The sequence below is a fragment of the Clinocottus analis genome, unplaced genomic scaffold, assembly GCF_023055335.1.
Source record: "Clinocottus analis isolate CAN_PGR_092001 unplaced genomic scaffold, fCliAna1.0.p SCAF_3, whole genome shotgun sequence".
NCBI lineage: Eukaryota > Metazoa > Chordata > Actinopteri > Perciformes > Cottidae > Clinocottus > Clinocottus analis.
Genome location: NW_027176042.1, coordinates 10,606,022 through 10,626,889, shown reverse-complemented (window position 1 = coordinate 10,626,889; position 20,868 = coordinate 10,606,022). Strand labels below are relative to the sequence as shown.

Here is a 20,868-nt window from a genome sequence, read left to right as displayed (position 1 = left end):
CGCTCCTGTCCTAAAGTACAGCACCAAAGCCCCATTTTGGGTTACTGCTGTAACATCTTTGTTTTATTATTATCCACCTTTGGCCCCAGAAATTCAAGAAGACCCATCTCCTACTGAAGGACTTTGTGTCACATCAAACCGGTGCATCTTCCTCTGTTTTGATGAAGACCCACAGAGGTTAAAACCGGTCTCTTTCTTGGGCTTCGTCTGGATGATAAAATAGCCGCAGCATTTTCCAGCTCCTGAACAAGTGGCAGAAATGTGGTCCTGCACACATTTGAAGATTTCCAGCCTCGTCTTCTTCATGAGCAGCAGCATTTGTCTAAACTGCAGCCTCGACGTTAACTTCAAACTGTCTATATTCAAACTATCTTTAGTCTGATTTCTGCGGAGAGCCCATTGGCCGGCACTAGGGCGATGACAACTCAGTGGCCAGCCGGCCTGTGATGTCAGAGTGAGTCAGGGTGCTCGAGGGAGCCGGGGTGGGGTGAAGTCCACAGGTGGGCCTGAGCCCAGACAGGAAATGTAACAGTAGTCAAGACTCAACAAGAGCATTGAGTTTAAAATTAGTCCATTCCTCACACTGCCTGGCGATCGGGCCCATCACGTGAGAAGATGGAGGGGAATATGTCAGGACTTGTTGCGTCTACCATGTTGTTGTTGGGCTGTCCAGCTGCTCAGTGTCGACGTCTTTGTGTCTTTGCTTGTCTCTCCGTCGTTGGACTTTGATTCTCTTTGGATATCGTGTGCGATATGGTTGTGTGAGTAATGCTGAGTACTTTCCTGCTGCGGGCCTGTGACTTACGTTTCAGCAGATGGTGACGGGAAGCTGTGCTGAGACGCAAAGAGCATGCTGGAGGGCATGACAACAACTTCTGACTAATGTCTCCGCGTTTATTTGCGGCCTCGACACCAGTCCGCGCTTCCACAAACACACTTTGGATTTAGCTGTCTCACACAACAAGCACTCACTTTCAGGCTCGCGCGCCGCTGGCTGTCTTTTAAACCGCACCCGATCTGGGCCGGGGCATTCTGAAACGTGGGGTTGTGTGAATAGTTGGGATGACTCAGAGATCCATGACATGCTGTCAAGTGAAGCGGCGAGTCCGTTTGTGACCCAAATCTGAGATTCACCGTGAAAGCTGGGTGCATGTGGGCGCATCCCTTATGGCTCCGCAGCAGGAGAGGTGACAATGGGGAATATATTTCTCTAAAACATCGGTCCTGATTGGACGTCCCAAAAAATCAAAAGGCCTCTTCAAAAACCTTCTTCACAGTATCTGCGAAACTGAACTCTTTGGATGTTTCAAAAGTTGATGATGAATGCAGACAGACATTGTGTGTGCGTGGACGCTCCTCCTCACGCGGGCACACATCCACAAACACACAATGTTCTTCATCCATTACATCTGGCTCGGATGGAGTCAGACCATGTGAGCGCGGGGGCGGATTGGCAGTCAGAAGGTGTTGGTCGGCAAATTCACGGCGAGGGAGAGACGGGCGGAGAGAAGCTGGGGGGAAAATAAGTAACGCAAAGGCAGACGGACACGCGGGACGAGGCCAGCGCGTGTCTGAGGAACGGATGACGCAGCGAGAAAGAGAGACGGAGGAGAAATCCCCCAACAGCAGAGCCAGCCGAGGGGCCGTCGCTGGACGGAGAGAAGTGGACGGACAGCAGACGGACATGTGTGGATGTCATTCGACTATCAGTCAAGCCCACAGCGAGAGAGAGAAAGAGAGAGAGAAAGAAGGGGGAATGAGAGCTCAGGGGAGGCCTCAGGGTGGGGGCTTGAAGTCTAATCCCGAAAACAGCTGTGTGTAGCAGGACGGGAGGGGGCTGGTTCCTGTGGTCTCTCATATCCTCTGACCCCCGCGACGTCAACAGCTTCTTGTCAGGGCCTCGGTCGCCCTGACTTGTTCCCCCTCTCCTTCTCTGTGAAGTGGCTCCACCGACAAGGCTCCCATGAGCCCCGCTCCCACGAAGGCCCGTTAATCATCCACAGATACTTTCTATTAGCCGAGTGTGGCCCGATACAGCCTGAGCTGCCCTCAGCTCGGTTCACAGGCTTTGTTTTGGTGGGGATAATTAAAGGTGCAGCAGGCAAACTTTGGAGATGTAGAACTGAAAGACTTACTTCCTGCTATATAGAGTGTTCATACTCTATATAGAATGATCTATATAGAGTATGAACACTGGAAATAAATGACGAGCACATTGAATGAAAGTGTGATCTTTGTTGCTCTAGGACTGTGTTTCCTTTAACAGTTGCATGCATTGGCTCATATGTCAATCAACGTCAGCAATTCGGAAAAATCCCAAATGTCTCTCCAATACGTATTGGCTTGAATCTGTATTTATGGCGATAATTTTAAAGTCCCCTACAGCATGCGTCTCTTGTTCTCTTCTTCCTCTGCAGTCTGTTCGCAGGCAGCATACCGAGGCTGGCCTTCATCAGCGTGGGGGGCTTCATCTTCCTGGGAGCCTACGAGGAGGCCCGCCGCCTCCTGCTGTAGCGGCTCGTCCCCTGTGACCATCCGGCGTCCCCAAACCTGGCGGAGGAACAGCAGGAGGGGAGAAACTCTGAAAGGAGCTACCTCGTCCCCTGGATGGACCCGGCCGGATAGCATCCCCCCCCGGGGTGCTGCATTCCTGAACTCATGCACTTCTGTGACGATACCGGTGGTTTGTTGAAATGGAGCCACGCCCGGTCACACAAGGCCAGCAATGAGCCATCTTTACTATTAAACGTGTGTGTGAGAGAGTTGTGGTATTAAAGACTTGTCCCTTTTTATGCTGCGAGGTGATACTTAGTGATTCGGTCCCCCGTAAATCTTTCTCTACTTGGTTTCATGATCATTTTAGTGTTTTATCCATATTTCCCCTTCTGCTGAGCAGGCCATCTTTGTTTAAGACCCACCGGGGCAGGGATACGGCAATATGTCGCCATTGTTAAATTCACTGAGCTCATCCATCTGTAGGAGCTTCAACGTAATACTTCAGATGACAACAATGCAGCATTTGTTCATTTCATTTCTTCATCTCAAACCTGTGAAACTGCACTTATCCATAATGTGTTTGTTGATCAATAAAGCAATGGTGTGACATAAGTATATACTACAGCTATGCTTGTAATGTATAAAGTCCATCATTCAAGGTTTACTACAGATTACTGAGGAGTTGCCCAGAGAACCAAAGAGGCGGTTCACCCAAAACTCAAGTCTAATAATAATTTTTGTATAATTAAATGCATTTTCATGAAGTAAATTATTGGTTTTCTGAGGAATTCAATGGTAGACATGTTGAAGAAACATGTTCTCATTTGTAGCCGGAGTAAAACAAATAAAACATGTTGCCAATTGTTTTCCTACTGATTGTCTCCACTATCGACTGTCCTTCAAAGTAAGAGCACACAGGTATCCAAGATAATCCATTACAAGACTCCTCTACATCTGATCGAAGGATTATCTAAACTGTATGTCGAACCAGTAATGTCTGTATTCTGGTATTCAGGGAATTGGCTCAGTGTGGTGCCTGCAGTCACTGCAGAGGGAAAACTGAAGGCTCGGCAAGTCCGGAGACGGATGGCCTCACAGGTGGGAGCGTTTGTCCTGCTGCTCGTCGCTGGGCTGTTGGGCCAACAATAGATTGCCTGCAATTGGTGGAGGCCACGGCTGGTAGCATGTCAATCATCCTGTGACACACATCCACCTGGAATGCACATTCTGGTCAACCACTGACCCTCAGTCAGCCCGACTTGATGGCAAAAAATTCAAAACAGCCCGCAGAGGGAAAATATATGGCTGCTGTCTTTGGAGCTTCAGAGAGCCGTGTGTGAGTGATCAATGTCTCTGGATTTCACATCTCTGAATTGAGTGCTTCTCCATAACCAGGCTCAAATGCTACCTCAGCACTTTCTTTTTTGACTCCATTGTTCGTCGCTCCTTTATTTCTCGTTAAAATGCAGGATGGAAAACAGGCTTGCAATAATAGTAAAATGTGTTTTCTTTTTTATTAGACACTTCAATGCCATGTTAGACACTTCACGGTTTCAGCTTTGACATTGGTACAATGGTTTTCAGGTACAGTTTTGTTTTCAATAAATTACTCCGAACATGAACCGTCTCCCTCTTTGTCCCGTTCACCTGCTCCACTGGGATTGGATCTCCAGAAGCCCATCGCTGACCGGCGCTATCGGGTGTAACCAGAGGAGCACGTCCTCCGGTTTACCTCGATAAGGCCGCTGCTCACGGAGCACAGGTCAGATGAGGGCTCGCTGGAGAAACGCAAGCTCCCATGGTGCAATGCAACTACTTTGACCCAGTGTCCAGAGAAGGGGACCGCCCAGAGAGACTGACTGCATTTATCCTCCCAAGTTTGGTTAGAGCACATTTCACAAGCTTCCCAACTGTTCACAGCATAAACCTTTAGCTACCTCAAACATTACTGAACTGTAGTGATGAGGATGAGGAAGGCATAGTTACATTGTGGTGATGCGTACCCGGCCTTTTTACCTGTGAATGCACAGCGGCGGCTCTCGAGGCACATTACAGCAGTAACGTGATAAAACGGCGTCCTTCCCCGACCCCTCCCGTCTCTTAAACCCAGAGAGTAAGAGCGGCGTCGTCAAGCATTCAGACGATTGTGTGACGTGAACACATGGCGGGGAGATCCTTACCGGCTTTTACAGCTCATGATAACACACGTCAGCCGAGACAAATAAAGAGTATGTTCTCCCCACAACCTCAGAGCAGCCTCTCAGTCACCGGCGATGTTGTGAAACAGGTGGAAGCGCCTCAGTGGATCGGTACGTAACGTTACCGCGTCAACGTGGGGTTACGTCCCCTCGCACAGAGGTTACTTTCATAATCTACTCGTTTGTGACGCGAATACAAAAAAGTGCTTTAAACTCGACTGTCCACAAACATCCCGGCTTGAACCATCTTGACGTAGCAAAAATAATTCACATCAAAGCTCTTCCTTCATACAATAACAATGAACGTGTTTCTGTAAGGCCATGGTTTGTCTCAAAAATTAAAATAAAACATTCAAGTGCAATCAAGTATTTTGTTTGCTTTAAAGAGCGTACCAGTATCTCTCACCAAAAAAATAAAAAAAGTCTCTGGATATATGCTATTACAAGTTGGGTTTTCTTTGATCATGCATTAAGGCACCGCAGCTGAATGTTGATAAAAGCTGAAAAAGGCTGTTTGTGTTTAGTTTTGTTGTTGTTTTTGAATAAAAATAAAAATACCATCACTCCTTTCTTTGTCATGCACATAAATTCAAATACTCTTTTGAAAAAATTATATAATATATAATATACGAAAACTCTTATGTACAGTCAAATGTCCAAAGGCATATTTCTCTTTTCCCCCCTGCACATACATATACTGTACAAAATTCCCTACATTTACATGCTTCAAATGCAAGTCACATTTTTTGGAGCTAGAATTTGTATTGGTCACCTCCCAAAAAAGAAGGTTTTTAAACTATTTACAGCCGATACGCTCGGATGGGACGCCACCCACACAAGCTCCACCTTCAAACTCCGGATGCCCCCATGCTTTTCACTCTCCCGCTGCTCCCCTTCAGTCCAGTTCCAGGAGGCTCGGGATCAATCGCCTCGATATGAGGTAGCAGTTTATTTCCCAGTGCAAAAGAAAAAGAAAAGTCTGCTCAGCTACTGCGAGTCGGCTTTTGGGCTGGATGGCCTGCTAGTCGCTGGTTCTCCTTAGAGGGGCGCTCTCATTCGGAGAGACTCTGTGGGTGTGTCCGTTGGACAGCAGAGTCTGCCTGAGCTCAGACTCGCAGTCGTTGTCGAGACCGTGGCCCGACCCGCCGGACAGTTTCACCGGCTTGTGGAAGGAGTCCTCCAGCGATGCCGTTGGTCCCACGCTGCTCACTGACAAACACAGAAAAAGAAGGCGGAGGAAGGAGAAGTCAGTGACAAAAAATATGCGTCCAGCTTTGGGATACAGAGGCAGTGGAATGTATGCATGAAGCTGCTGCGTTGACATGTGGAGGTGAGAATCGGAATTTGGAGGCCAAATCCACGGGTATAACTCGCTGCTAAAGAGGCCAAATCCAAGAGCAGGCCCAGACGTGCAACTGCAGGAGTTTGGCAGCAGTGAGAACTCAGTGCTTCTTCACTGTATCGGAGAGAGATATCCTGAGTTACTCTGGGCGTGCGACTATGACACAGGAGCCGACCCATCAATATCATGTTCGAGGATATTTGCTTTGACAATGGTTCCTAAATTCCTCATAACTTCTCAAGATATAAATGTCTTTGAGACAAGTCTGTTGGAATTGGTCCTGCGGGCTGCTTTTCCTTTAAGCGTTTAAAGCACGTTAAAGCTCGCTACACTCTGATCCCCTTACCTTTTTTATCCTGTTGGTTCGGCTGTAACGTGTTGTGGTTTTTTGACAACGTGGAGCCTTGAAGATCCCTCCGTATCCCGTTGGGCGTCCCGTTGCAGAGCGACGGGGTTGAGTGCGGTCCTGCGTCATGCAGTTCCCCCGGATAGCAGTGAGAGTAAGGCGGGGGAACAGAGTATTGCTGGTACTCCGAGCCTCCGGTGGGGCCAAACCCGTGTCGCAGGTAGTCCGAATCTTTGGAGTAGCTGCTTCCGTTCTCCAAGCAATCGGTGCACACTACTGCGCCGTCGAAACCTGCAGGCGGGCGGACGGGGGAGAGGGAAAATAAATAACTTTGGAAACAGAAAAATCCACAACTGCATGTCAACACTGTGGCGAGCGTGTCTGCTGGAATTATTCCTGATGCTGAGCAGGCCTCCACAGACTCCTTTCATCGTTATGCAACACACTGGCTCTGCTTATTGGGAGGTGGGACAAACTGCCGTGCAGCGCCAACAGTTGACAGAGAATGAACTGTCGGGTACCTGTGGGCTCTGCGATGTGTCCGTTGGGCTGAGGTCCACCGCCGGCCTCCACTCGGATGCAAGCATCCTGCCGCTCCGACAGCGTTCCCTGGGAGGAGAGGTAGCTGGGTACGTCTGGAGGAACTATCGTCTCATCTGGTAGAAGAGAGAGACAAACACGAGGCATTAAAACCGGGGCTGTGGTGACTGTGACGCTGAAGCTCAAACAAACAGTATACAAACAAAAGTAAATTATATATATATTTATTTATTTTTTTTTTGATAGATCCTCTTTAATTGCCTGAAACTAATTCTACCCAAGATAAAAACTTTCTTCTTTTTTTTAAAAGGGACAGGATAGTTTCAAGTTCACCTGTGTTGGTGACGCTGCACTCCTCGCTCTTCTTCCTGGTCTGGTAGATGATGCACACCCACACCAGCGACGTCACCACGATGCTTGTCACCACAGCGATGACGATGATCCCAATCGTGACCGTGCTCGGCCCCATCGGCAGCGCACAGGGACCCCGGCGCTGGTTGACCACCAGCTGGCTGTGAGCGCGCTCCGTGCCCAGCGTGTTGGACATGAGGCAGGTGTAGCAGCCGGCGTCTTCCAGCGAAGCCGAGCCGATGACGAGCAGCTGGTTCCCCGGGGTGAAGTGGTGTCTGTCGGAGGGGCGCAGCGGCTGGTCGTTGCGCAGCCAGGTGATGCGGGGCGGTGGGCTACCCAGCGCCTTGCACTGCAGGGCCACCGTGTCCCCGACCACCACGCTGCGGTCCTCCAGGTCCTGGGCCAGGTGTGGTGTTTCTGCAGCGGGGGGAGGGGAGCGATTAGGATTCCTGAGGTATGAGATTTCTATTATTCCTTTGTTATTCTCTTGCACTAAAGTTTTTGGTGTCTGTTCTCGGGTGTCTGCTTGTTCACCGTATCGATTACAGACTGGTGAGTCAGCTCCATCGGCCGAGCACAAAGTGCGACGTTCTGACTTTGATATCCGACCACTGAAAGCTTGTCTCATAACGGCGGTCTCATCTAACAATCCTATTTATACATCTGAGGTCACGTCTGTATTGCTGACTGATTCTGAAAATCACTTCACTTGGTCATACATTTTAATTACAGCACACAAACAAGATTCCTCTCGGGACGGGATCCTCCTCAGAACAATGTTGTCAGTGTTTCCCTGGAAACTTCTCATTCTGCTGAATAGAGCACATTGAACTGAGAATGTGTGTGTGTGTGTGTGTGTGTGTGTCTGTCAGTGTGTGTGTGTATTAAGGCAGGCCTCCCCTCTCAGACTGAGCACTTCCCCTCACAGTGGGACATACACAGATTAAGAGATCTCACTTAACCCATTTCAGTCAGCTCTCCCTCTTCCATCAATACTTTCTACCTCTCCATCAAACCCCTCTCCCCTCCCTCTCTCTACTACGCTGCCCCCTCTTTCTTTTCATTAAATCCCACTTTCCTACCTTCCCCCTGCACAGTGACTCCACCATTCCAGTTCTTCTTTGGCTCCCATTTTTCTCCCCCGCCACTCTTTTCCAGACAGGGGGCCCCTCGACTGCAGCCCCCCGCCCACGCCCCCCTCTCCTTCCCCTCCGTTTCTCAAACGAAGGGGCATAGTAGATTCAGTCCAGCGGCGTGGTCGCTTGCTTCAATATTTTACATTGTTGAGTAGATTAGCACTCGTCTAAAACCGCTGTAAAGTCTAACAAGTCTCTCTCAAGCGGCACAACATGCAAATGTGTCACTAAAGTACTGCCTTTGGCAGTTGGACCACATGAGAAATAGAAACAGTTGCTTCTGAGTGCTTTAAGGGAAGTTTAAGGCTTGTCAATATTATGTGTTAGCAAAGAACTCCCCGCCCCATTTTGTGTCTTAAGCTTTGTTTAACAAGGGACTGCTTTGCTCAGCTCAAAGACAAAGGACAAAGATGATCTATGTCCTGAGATGGTTATAGGAGAGCAACTCTGTTTTGTTTGATTTAACAGTGTAAAACAGCCAATAAACTAGGAGCACTGAGGCCTGCAGTGAAGCAGCCATGACTGTCTCTCCCACCGAGAGGAGAGAAGGTGGGAGTGTGGGTGGGAACGCCTAACAAACACCCCTCTGTGAGTCTCCCCTTTGCTTCCCCGCCATCCCCCCATGTGACCCCCAACTGTGACCTTTGGCCATTGACCTGGCAGCAAGGCCACAGCTGCCGAGAAAAGAAAAACATAAAGCCCCTCATTCTAAATCCTCGGACCGACCTATTCCCAACCGAGCGCCACGCTATTCACAAGTGCTAATTTTTAAGGATGTGGGTAAATGATCAACATCGGAACCAAGTCAAAAATGTGTGTCAATATTAGCGGCAGGCTTTTACCCAGCACGGTGAGGGTGGCGTTGGCGGACATGGTGCCCGCTGTGTTTTTGGCGGTGCAGCTGTACACTCCCATGTCCTCGGGCTTGACGTCCATGATAAAGAACACGTCGTCGTCGGGCATGACGTGCATTCGCCGCTCCCGGGCGGCGGGGAAATCTGTGCCGCCGTCCTTCTGCCAGGCGATCTGCGGGGCCGGGTGACCCTCAGCGGCGCACTCCAGCCTCGCTGTGTGGCCCGTCCTGATGGTGCTGTCCCTGGGAGTCTTCACGAAGGACGGCAGGACTGTGGACAGAAGGAACACAGCGCTTGTGTCAGTACGTCTTTGACGATTTACACTTTCCTGGAAACGGATTCTGCTGGCACGGCTTTTTGGATTCAGAGCATTAAACCTTTTGAGTTTTGGAAACCCACGCTTTCACAGCTGATGCTGGCATCCAAACCAGTGAACCTTTGGGCCAGTGCCCATGACTCTGTAGGTAACTCTTACATGTGTATACCAAGGTGACAGGCACAAGAAAGCAATACAAATCAATTCTGCCATTACACCATAAAGAAAAGAAGCAGCTCCAGGTCTGAGGAAGACTCGGTGCAGGCGACTAAACTCAAGATTAATACTCTCTACTTGCTGAAAAAGCAGAGTGACTGAGCCCAGAGAAGATAGCCCCTGTCAGCACTGACATGCAGATAAATCAATTTGTTCCGAATACCATCCGAGAAGAGCCGGAGGCCCAGCGAGTAAGAGTGAAGACTTTATTCAAGTGAAAGAGAAAGAACTCAGCGTGGCCACTAATCTCAATCGCTCCACTGTCAAACAGACAATGGAAACTCATGAGTGCAACATTAACCTGCATTGTATTGGTTGGACATGATGGAATCACACACAAATCAGCAGATATTGTCACTTTTTACTGCTATCTTACCTTTTACAACCACAATGACAGTGTTCTCCTCTACCATGATAACAATACAGTCTATCCATTTATTTTAAACCTACCATTGACAATGAGGCGGGCCTTGCTGGAGTAGGTGGAGCCGAAGTGGTTGGTGATGATGCACTGGTATCGGCCCTCGTGGGCGAAGGTGACGTGCCGCAGGTGCAGTATAGTGGTGTACTCCATCACGCCTCCGCCTGTGTCAGGCATGTCAGACGTTGTGCCTTGGTGGTGAGCGTGCACGTGGGCGTAGTTCTCCATCTCTGCATGGCGAAGCAGCTCCTGGTCTTTGCGCCACGCAAAGGTCATGGGAGAGCTGCTGCTGCTCGCGGCCGTGCAGGTAAGACGCACATCGCTACCGAGGACCGTCATGGAGGTTTCAGGGTGCACGGTGATTTGGGGCTTTGGAAGGTCGTCTGAAAGTGCAGGAATAGAAAGGTACGAGCGGAAGGAAGAAAAAAAAGAAAGAAAGAAGAGGCATGTGAAAAAGAGGAAAAAGGAGTGAGGACAGTTATTGGAAGGAGGGGATAAAAAGAAAGAGACAAAGGAAGTTAGAAGCATAAATCACAGTCTATGGCAAACATTACAAGAGTCTCTCAGTAGGTTTCTGCTTGGTATGCAGAAATTAATTTGAACGAAGGCAAAAGAAAAGAAAACTACACATAAGGAGCCCTTAGCATGTCTGAGTTCAAACACAAAAGCCACACAAATGAATATGTGCAACATGGTCAACAACAACAGCCCCCCCCCTCCCCCTCACCCCTCTCTACACAACACAGATTCAGCACATGCATAACTTACCACACACAAAGCTGGTGGGCGGAGCTTGGAAGATGCTCGTGCCCTTCAGGCTCTGCGGGTGGGCACAGGTGGCATTGATACCTGCCTGCAGGTCGCGTGTCATCAGCCAGTCGGGCAGCCAGTGGAGCTGGCAGTCACACAGGAAGCTGTCGCTCTGAATGAGACTGGAGAGGGGAGGAGTAAGTACATGTGGTGTATGCATCACATCCATTGCACCTGTAACTGAATATGTGTTTCTGATACACCGTGCATGGATGCCAGAAGCGCAGAGGTTTCAATCCCAACCGAGGCCACTGCACATGTGCACATAAATTCTTGTGCATTTGTGCGAATGCATCACGGGTACTCACAGGGTTTTGAGGTTCTTCATTTTACTGAAGGAATCAGGCTGGATGGACCGAATGGCATTCTCTCCCAAGCTCCTGTTGGAACATTGAACACGTCTTATCAACTGTGTACACATTCCAGCCACACGCAGGGTTTCATGAGCATTGGTCGGCCTTTGAACCAAGGTGGAAATAAATATCCAGGCCTGCATGTTTGAGTGTGCCACATGCCGGCTTTTCCATCCCTCTTTGCCCTCATTTGACGAAGGCCTGTGAAAGAACTTAAAGGAATTCCATTTCTTCTGCGGAGCTTGCCATATGCTCAATAACTTTGTTCCTGCGCAGAGGCAGGGGAAGAAGAAGGAAAAAAAAGCCAGAGTTGAGCTTGAGCTAGGCTAATGAAAAAGAAGCAGCTGGGTGCTAGCAAAAGCCTCCGTCTTCTCCTTTTACAAAGACAGTATTAAATTGCTAGCAGTCTGATTTCTGCCAGAACTTTTGGCAATCTCCCCCCCCTCCCCCCTTCTCTTCCTTACTCTCACTCCGGCAGGGAGGAGGGGCAGCCAAGCATTGTGGGATACTCACAGGTGTTCCAGGGTTTCCAGGCCAGAGAAGGCTTTCTTGGCCACCGACTTGATCTTGTTTCCAAACAGAGTCCTGCCGTTTCCAAACATAAAGGGTGTCGATAGATGATGAAAAGAGAGAGAGAGAGAAAGAGAGAGAGATGGTGAAAAAAGAGAGGGAGAGAAGCACAGTTAGTGAGGCTGAATCTGATAAGTGTGTGTGTAAGTGTGTGTGTGTGTGTGTGTGTGTGTGTGTGTGTGTGTGTGTGTGTGTGTGTGTGTTGGGGGGGGTTTGAGATATTGGAAATTTGAACTGTGTGGAGATTAGCCAGGAGGAAAGGTGGGGGAGATTGGATGAGGTTGCGGGGGGAGGGGGACTCTGCACTGCTCTTCAAAAACCACTTGTATCTTTATTAGAATTAAAGCACAATGACCAGGCGGGGCTGTGTGTTGTTATGTGTGGCCTACAAAGCTTGTACAACCACATACTCGCTGCCATGTGATGCGTCTGTTGAGCCTGGTTTTGAGCCAAGACGTCAGTTGCTGGTCCTAAGCTCGTCCTCCACCCTCCTCCTCTCCACTAGCCACTAGCCCTCACTTGTTCCTTCTCTTGTTGTAGCCCTCACTTCACAGGAAGAGGAGACACGGCTGGCCGGTTCACAATGAAGACCCCGGTGTTCGGACTTAACCACATGTACACACAAACAAACGTCTGTCTCGTCTCGGGGAAGATACTCTGCCACTTTAGAAAGAATAATTGTTTTTAAAGAAATTAGGTCAGGCACATAATATAAAATCTGAATAAAATGTACGATCTACGAATCATTTTATTGGACTGAGATCTGTAAGACCCACTTCCCTCCCATGTGGTGGGATTCACAAGCTGCTTTAGGAAAGGCCAGTGTGTCTGTGGTGGGACACTTTGATGTTTCACCCCTTCTTTTTCTTTTCTGCATCTCTTTTTCCCATGACTCGCTTTGCCAGCGTTGGGATGCAGCGGGGCCGCTTCCGCCAACGCTGTGACAAAAGGGGCAGGGTCAGAGGGAGGGGCGATGAGGTGTTTGATGTTGATGACTGAATGCAGCCCTCAATTTTACCCTCTCAGAGCTCCAAACAACAGGGACTGAGAAAGAGGGGGACGAGAGGCGCGGAGGCATGGAGGAGAAATAGAAATAAGCCTATTGGGGAGCGAACCCCTGCCAGCCTGAAGAAAAGCCCTTTCTCCAGTTCTTTCTCCTTCAGCGGCGCTCACGTTGGGAACCATCTTGGCTGGACATCATCTTTTCATCCTGCATGTTGATGATTGCCCGTCATTGCCCTAAACTCCTCGTTCAAGGGTCATTTCTCAACTTGCCAACTCTCGATATTGTATTGTTTTTACGAGTTGCCTTTAAGGAAAACATCAATGAGTAATTGGAAAAAAATAAAAATGATTCACTCTATCTTCTTCTTGAACCATTAGCAGCAAAGAGCCCCCAGTGTGGCTATAAATCTACAGTGAAACAATAAAAAGATATGAAAGCCAGATTGAACTGGAGAGAAACTGGTGGAAACTTCCACAGGATGATGGTAGTGGAATATAGCCGTCAATGTTTCATGAACACGCCTTGTAAAAAAAAAAGGGAAGAGGAGCCCTATATGCCTTTGTTCAGGGAGAATACTTCCCCACAAAGTGAAGTGTGAGGTCGGACAGATAACCCAAACCCTGTTGCCTTTAATTGAACTGGCTAAACTTAACTGGCAACGGAGGGTGAATCGGGATTTGATAGGAAAATTTTGGATGCAAACCCCCCCCCCCCCCCCCCCCCCCCCCAAAAAAAACCCAAAGAAAGCTCCCTTCTGTTTCTGTTTTTGAAGAACAGCAGAGAGAATCCCAGAATCAGTGGAAGGGCAGGACAGAGGGATGAGAAGGAGGGGTTGAAAGCGAAGGAGAGGCGGAGGGAAATAAAAGAAAGAATGAGGGGGACAAACTCACAGCTTGTTGAGGCTGTCCAGTCCAGAGAAGGCCCCGTTGGTGTCCTCTATTGTGCCTGAGATGTCATTATGGTCCAGCTCCCTGTGGAGAATGAGAGAAAAGAGGGGGATAAGAAAGATGCAAGGAGGGAGAGAAGGCGGAGAACAGGGCATAGGGTCTGCCAGAGCTGAAGCGTTTCACAGCCCTGGCAGAGGCTGGTCTGGAAGTCACGGGTTACCAACTTCACCCACACTCTCTCCCCGACACCCCCCCCCCCCCCCCCTTTTGCACCTGGCCTTAAGAGCCCCTCTCCCGCTCTGCTCTACCAACCAAGCGCTTTGTTTCCTTCGAGCGGTGGAGAGGGACTGTCCGCGCATGTGCACTGGTGTGTCAAAGTGAAAGAAATCATGACTGGGAAACACATGTATAATTCATGACAGCATGGAGAGATTGGCGGCAACCCAGCGCCTCGTTAGAGGCCAAGCAGCCGGGTCCATTCGTCCGATTGGTGGCAGGTATGGCCCAGCCAAAACTAAAGCCAAGAGTCTTAATAAGGTTAGCAGCCTTTGCCGAGCAAAGACTAAATGGATTCAATGAAAACAAAGGAGAGAGAAAAGAAAAAAGGGCTTCTATTAGAGCGTCAAACACTTGTTGAATGCACATCCTTTCCCATTGCCAAAAGGCTTAAAGAACTATCTCTGTAGGGGAAGTCATAGCTGCAGAGGAGCCGCCATTCTAGCTCTTCTGCATGGTTGTCGATGGGATCCTATGAACCATTAAAAATACTTTCTTTCAAACCTTTGAGGTTGATGGTCAGCCACACCCCCGCAACATCTCCACAATAGCACCCCTACGCTCCTCCTTCTCGTCCTGTCTTTCCCTCCCAAGCATCCCTTATCCCCCTCTGATTCTTTTCAGTCTCCATTGGCCTCTGTCTTAGCCGGCCTGGACAGGGGCTGCCAATTTCCTACTCTTTCTGGCTGGCTGGATGTGAATGGCCGTTGCCTTGTTAAAGCAAGGCCAGTGGTGGGGGCTGTGGAGCAGGGAGGCTGTGGGCACAGAGAAAGGGGGGCCCCTGATGAGCCAACGACCCCCGTGGCCGAATTAGAGTGCAGGCTGGCTTGTTTGGAGTTTTCACACCCCGATGCAGGCTCCAGACACATGCCAGCACGACCAGCGGTGCGGGCCCAATTAAAGCTCCCCCGGCTCCTTTTTCGGGGCCCAGTCTCCTCCCCTCCACTGATTAGATTAGGCCCGCCTCAAAGACACAGAGCACAGTAGTGATACGAGGGGAAAGGAACGATCATGCCAAAATCAAAACGGCAATGGTGCGTGTATCGGGAGATGGAAGGGATGACACTTGGGAAAGAAATGGGCAGTTAAGTGTGCTTTCAAACGTTAAAGCCAAAAGAAACAAAGTGAGCAATTAAAGACAAGAAAGGAAAACATGAGACCGGGCCGGAGATATGGCAGTCACGAGCTCAGCTCCCTGTCCCTCCCTCTGTTTCCCTCTGTAGCTAGTTATCTAGCAGCGAATGTGCCAGCAGAGAGGCCTTATGCCTTGGCTTGTCACCTCTGTTGAGGGAGAGCTTGTCTAGCGAGCTCTGGCACATCTCACTGGGAAGAGGGACAGCCAAGAGGGCCTTGGTTCGGAACCAAGACACCCAGGTCTTTCTCCTGGATTTATCCCCTGACTTTATCTCTTTTCATTCCCTCCTTTTATTTCATTAGGCCCGTTTAGCCTTTTGTCCAAAAGGTGGATTCAGCAGGGGGAAAAAGTTGTTGTTTTTATTCAAGGCTTCTGAAAGCGAGGAAGGGTCTTGAGGGAGGAGGGCAACACGGAGCACTTTCAGGTCCAAGTTTGTTGGGAACCAACGTTCAAGAGAAAAGAAAAAGACCAAAAACAAAACCGTGCAAAAAAGGAACAAAGTGGGAAAAGACACAAGGAAAAAAAAAGAGTTGCCACAGAAACCCTGAAAAAATAAAAGGACATAAAAGTGATGCATGAACACTTTGTAAATGTAAAACAAAAAAAAGAAAAGCTCATGAATGCAAATGAGATCAAGCCAGTTTTGAAAAGTAAACAACTCCTGCTTTCTGGAGTCAAATGAAGGGACCATGTAAGTAAATATCAAATATCACAGGGGCAAAAGCAATATTAAACATCTCAGCTTTCACTGCTCCCAAGTGCCACAGCTTAGCCTTATCGTCAGCAGGGTCAGACCATAATGAGTGTGTTGTTGGGTGGGTGGGTGGGTGGGTGGGGGGGGGGGGGGGTACTTACAGGACGCGTACGGCCTTGAGGCCTCTGAAGGCTCCCTCTGTGATGTGGCTGATGGAGTTGTGGCCCAGACGGAGAGAGTGGAGATCCCCCAGCACAGCCAGACTGCCTTCATCCAGACGAGTCAAGTTGTTGTACGACAGATTCCTGGAGAGAGCGGCCAAGCGCAAGACAGACAGAGAGGAAAGGAAAGAGAGGGAGAAAAGTTCTGTGTGAGGTCTGGAGGGAGATGACAGGTTAGCAGAACGCTGATGCAGCTCGCAACATCATAATACTTGAATTTCATGGCTGATTCAATGTCTATTTGCCAGTCTGTGATGTGTCTTTCCATTGTGCCTTTTCTTTTTTTCCTTCGCCACAAGATGTTCACAGAGAATGGGCTTAGCAGACCTGAGACCTCGACTGAGGTCTTAACTGTTTGACAAGAAAGAAAAGAACTTTACGTGTCTACAACCTCCCATTTACAAGCCTACTTGAGCATGTGGTAAACCCCAGGGGAATATACTGTCACTCATGTGTACAGCAGCTCTCAAAATGTTACCTATTTTCAAATGCAGCCATCGAGTCTGCTTTTCTTAATAATCGTAATTGGAGCAGTGGATTTTCCCCTTATTTTAGTAATCTAGAAAGAATACGCTGCTTGATTAAAGATGACATGAGGGGGAATGTTATTTAATCAACAATTAAAAACTTCTGCGATAAATGTTGTTCCACAGTAATGCAACTTAGATAAATCCAGACTATAAATGACAATCGGTCCCAGACTGGTATCTTTCAAACAGTAGTCAAAGGCAGTATTGTGCCTTTCATTGCCCTCGCTGACCGTCTTTGAGGCCAGGCCTGAGGTTCGCTTGACCGGCCATGTGTGTAGAGATTCTTCCTGATGACCATCTCAGCCTGGCCCATTGGGAATGCAATAACAGGCTCCTCATAAAGACAGGTTGCTCTCTTCCATCAGTCGTGGGGGTTATCATAACTCTAGATCATAAAATAATATGTATCATATACCCGCTGACTGGTGCAGCGGCTGGTAGCCCATCTGTCTTTCACAGAAGTGCGCACAGGAAACAGCATTGAGATACACAGAGCAAACTAACCTGAACGCCATCTAGCTCTTTATGCCATGTGGCTGTGACGCATAAACAAACACAGGCGCGTCAGATACCCCAGGCTACCTCGCAGTTAGCAACGCCTCAGCTGAGCGAAGCACTTTACCGCAGCGATACGACGGTCGTGTCCGCGGAACAGGAAAGACTTTCCGATAATAACTCCTCGGTCGGCAGACAACGGCCACGAAGGCGATCCTTCATTGTGATTACCACAACACAACCGGTTGAGGATTACACGCTGGTTTGACAAACCCCTGCGCTTCAGGACTATCGTCGGAGGGCTTGAGTGCTGTTGAGCTCAGCTCTAATTATAGGATAAACAGGCTTATTATTGAGAATAGCGTGGCGTATTGAGTGTTAAAGCACAACGTCACTTAAGCTTGGGGAAGGGAGATGGGCGATATGGGCGGGGGTCGGGAGGGTTAAATTCTCAGGCTATAGGACCATGGGTTTAGATCCCCAGAGACAGACAGAATTGACTTTGAAGCAAACTCTGCAGTTTCAAATATACATCTTTTGAAACGTTTTGGTTTTTTGAATTGAACTATGTTGAACTTATGTTCTGTTGACTCCAACTCTCGATGACTGCAGTTATCATTCTGAGTTTAGAAACTTTAACCATCATCGACTGAAGGTTTCTGCAAGACAAAGCGAGGGTTTTTAGCGCACATGGCGAACTTAAATGCAAGTACTCACAGTTCCCTCAGCTTCTGGCAGAACTTCCACCCGTCAGGGTTGATGCGGGCGATATAGTTGTTGCTGAGGAATAGCTGCTGAAGGGAGGTCAGGCCGTACAGGGAGCCGCTGTTCACCTCCGACAGGCTGTTGTAGTCCAGGTGACTGCGAGAGACACACATTTGCATGTTAATTGAAGTAATCTGTCAAATTTACAGGGCAGTAGGAAATGGTGTTTTGATCACATCATGATTGTAAATGTGTAATTTTAATGTAAATGTCTTATTGAATTTTAGATTTTAATTTGTTTTACATACAGGACTTTCATCTTGGACAGGTCCCAGAAGGCCCCGTCAGTCAGTTTGGTGATGCTGTTTCTTTGCAGCTTGAGCACCTCCAGGCTGGACAGACCCTGGAAGGTCAGACCCTCCACCTGACGAATACGGTTCCTGTTCAGCTCCCTGCATGGTGGACAGACAAACAAAACTAGTAAGGCAACTTAGCATGCTGAGAAATTGGTGCTTAATCATACTAAACTCCGTCAAAATAGTCCCCACATTTCAAAGAAGGAACCGAGACATGTTTTGCCCTCATTCCGCATTTGCATCCATCACTCTGAAGTCAAAACCAAAGGATCCTGTAGCCCGCACACTTCAGTTGGAGCATTTTGTCGTTAACAAACCCCCAGCTTAACAGGCATTCCTGAGTGGTGTCCTTTCCGGATGTGGCATGAGGCCAGCGCTGTATACCCCCAGGCTTTAACTTATAAACAAGAGTTAAGTTATGACCCTATGAAATTACACAACAAGAAGGTATAAGATGTTAACCACTATTGGGTTTTTGTTTTATTTTGCATATGTGAGTCCTGAGACATCTCTGTGTGTTGTGGTGAATCTGTACATTTGGTGTGTGTGAAGTCGGTAAAAGCCATCAGTTTGGCAAAGTATAAAAATGCACATCGTTGATGTCTCATGTGCATCCCCACTTGCATGTGGAGACACTGCTTAACTCGGGCTACCTGTTCAACAAAAGGCACCTGGGGGAAACTCCCGGAGGCGAGAGTCCCATTAAGCAAGTGCCTACGCTCTCAGAACGACGGCTACAAAATGGGTCAGACCTCGCTGTTGCGCTGAAGGGAAGTTCGACGAAGAAAATGGAGCACGGTGTGGAGAATTAACTAACCGCTTTGGGGAGATGGAAGAAGGCAATAAATCAACGGTAATATGGGCCCGGTGTTTACCCAGTCAGACCGCATCCGCCCCTAGAGGTATAACTCACACTAAATGGTGTTCCAAATGTTAAACACGCAGACAAAACAAACTGCTCTTTAGTTGACATCTTAATTCTTTCCGATTCTGCGGTGTCTAAAAAGGCAACGGCTGGGAGACTTGTTAATTTTCGAGAGCGAGGCAGGAACATCAAGAAAACATATTGTTTTTGCAAGTCTAACTTTCCTGACGGAACAAAAACACATCGACTGTGTTGTTAAAACTGATGAGATCCAGTGGTACTCACAGCTGGACGAGCCTCGGGAGCTGGAACGCTCTCACAGGGATCTGGCCGATGCGGTTTCGGCTCAGTCTCAGGACCTGGAGTGTCGAACCCAGATGATCCAAGGCTCCGAGCTCAAGCACGCTGATCTTGTTATTGCTCAGATACCTGGATACAGAAACAGCACATATATTTAGGAAACTCCAGTTTTCAAAAACAATCTGTGTCATGAGCCCACAATAAAACACAAGGATCGTACTCACAGGTCTCGGATTTGGAGGCCCGCAGGAAAGCAGTGCCCTCGGAGCTCAGTGATGTCATTGTTGCTCAGGTCCAGGGTTTCCACAGAAGCCAGCTCTCTGGTCCGCCTGCCGTCTATACTGCGGATCTTGTTGTGATGCCTGGAAAATGGGATACATACACACATACAAATTTAAAATAAAAAGGCATTTGGGTGTGGCTGAAAATCATACTCAAAGACCTGCAACTCTACCCTACGAAAAGTCCACCATCTTGAAATATATCATCCTGCTCAACTTCAGTTTCCTTTCCTCCCCATTACAGACAGAAGACACTCCAAATCCCCCCCACGCCTCTCTAAACCCACTCTCCGGCACAAAGAGAGCAGAGTACACAGAACAAAGTGGTCTTCATCCACCACAGAAATGTGTACTTTAAGAGCTTCCCAACAGAAGCTGACCTTCTTTAAACAACTCCAAGGACACCTGTGCTTCTCCACAGAGCTTAAACACAAAATCTGCAAGATAGATGGGGCCTCGGTGATCAACCAGAGCCACTTGAAGAGGGATTTCAGAGCACTTCAGTGTGTGATAGAGCGGGGGAGATGGCCGTGTGTTTCTCAACCAGTTCTTGCCAAAGGACAGATAACAGAGAACCAAAACTTAAACCACACAAGGAGGCGTTGCATCAAGCCCCAGTTCTATTTTACCAGGCCTGGGTTAGCCTGGGACAGGCATAAACCAGAACAGAAGAACTGTCCTCTTCTTCATCCGTGGTGGGTTATCTTGGGGACCAGGACCAAATTCCACACAAAGAAGATAAGAAAAAGTAGAAAGTGAAAGATAGTCATAAGTTATAACCTTTTAACATGGGGCAAGAAGATTGTGGGCACACCAAACGTAGACACAGACAAATGTATACAGGATAGAATTAGATAAAGCAGACAGACAGACAGACAGACAGACAGACAGACAGACAGACAGACAGACAGACAGACAGCTCCATGTGTCTGTCCATATATGTGAGCGTGTTATCGGAGCATGCATGAAAGCTGGGTGACACATTCGACACATGCCTGGGTGCTAACTAGGGGTGGGAATTTCATTAGGTATCACTTTCATTTACCCGACTGGACTTAAAAAAAAAAAAGAGCAGAAGAAAAAAACTTACTAGGAATTGAGTGACAAGGCAAGAGAGCTAAAGTAAAGTACCTTTATAAAGCACTAAGAGAGCGCGCACACAGTTGCC

The 20,868-nt window shown here is 48.4% G+C and overlaps 2 protein-coding genes across 4 annotated transcripts in view; one reads left to right on the top strand and one right to left on the bottom strand.

Moving 5' to 3' along the window:
• Window positions 1–2,630, top strand: part of slc25a26 (solute carrier family 25 member 26) — a 43,239-nt gene extending 40,609 nt beyond the window's left edge. For 2 of the 3 annotated variants that reach the window (XR_011078566.1, XR_011078565.1), the window contains exon 11: window positions 2,418–2,466. Coding sequence is in view for 1 of the 3 variants with exons in the window: in XM_068593588.1 (XP_068449689.1) it covers window positions 2,418–2,514 (97 nt within the window). In the remaining 2 variants the exon portion in view is untranslated. Of the gene's footprint in view, window positions 1–2,417 lie in introns of all 3 variants that reach the window. The other variant, XM_068593588.1, reaches the window with a different exon arrangement.
• A 1,349-nt stretch (window positions 2,631–3,979) lies between these two features.
• lrig1 (leucine-rich repeats and immunoglobulin-like domains 1) overlaps window positions 3,980–20,868 on the bottom strand; it is a 33,819-nt gene continuing 16,930 nt past the window's right edge. Inside the window, exons 4-18 of the mRNA XM_068593587.1 lie at window positions 19,644–19,781; window positions 19,405–19,548; window positions 18,207–18,350; window positions 17,911–18,054; window positions 16,109–16,252; window positions 13,846–13,926; window positions 11,893–11,964; window positions 11,335–11,406; window positions 10,985–11,148; window positions 10,246–10,599; window positions 9,252–9,533; window positions 7,256–7,690; window positions 6,904–7,038; window positions 6,383–6,673; window positions 3,980–5,903 (exon numbers count right to left, since the gene is read on the bottom strand). Of these exons, the coding sequence (XP_068449688.1) occupies window positions 5,716–5,903; window positions 6,383–6,673; window positions 6,904–7,038; window positions 7,256–7,690; window positions 9,252–9,533; window positions 10,246–10,599; window positions 10,985–11,148; window positions 11,335–11,406; window positions 11,893–11,964; window positions 13,846–13,926; window positions 16,109–16,252; window positions 17,911–18,054; window positions 18,207–18,350; window positions 19,405–19,548; window positions 19,644–19,781 (2,788 nt within the window). The 3' untranslated portion in view covers window positions 3,980–5,715. The remainder of the gene's footprint in view (window positions 5,904–6,382; window positions 6,674–6,903; window positions 7,039–7,255; window positions 7,691–9,251; window positions 9,534–10,245; window positions 10,600–10,984; window positions 11,149–11,334; window positions 11,407–11,892; window positions 11,965–13,845; window positions 13,927–16,108; window positions 16,253–17,910; window positions 18,055–18,206; window positions 18,351–19,404; window positions 19,549–19,643; window positions 19,782–20,868) is intronic.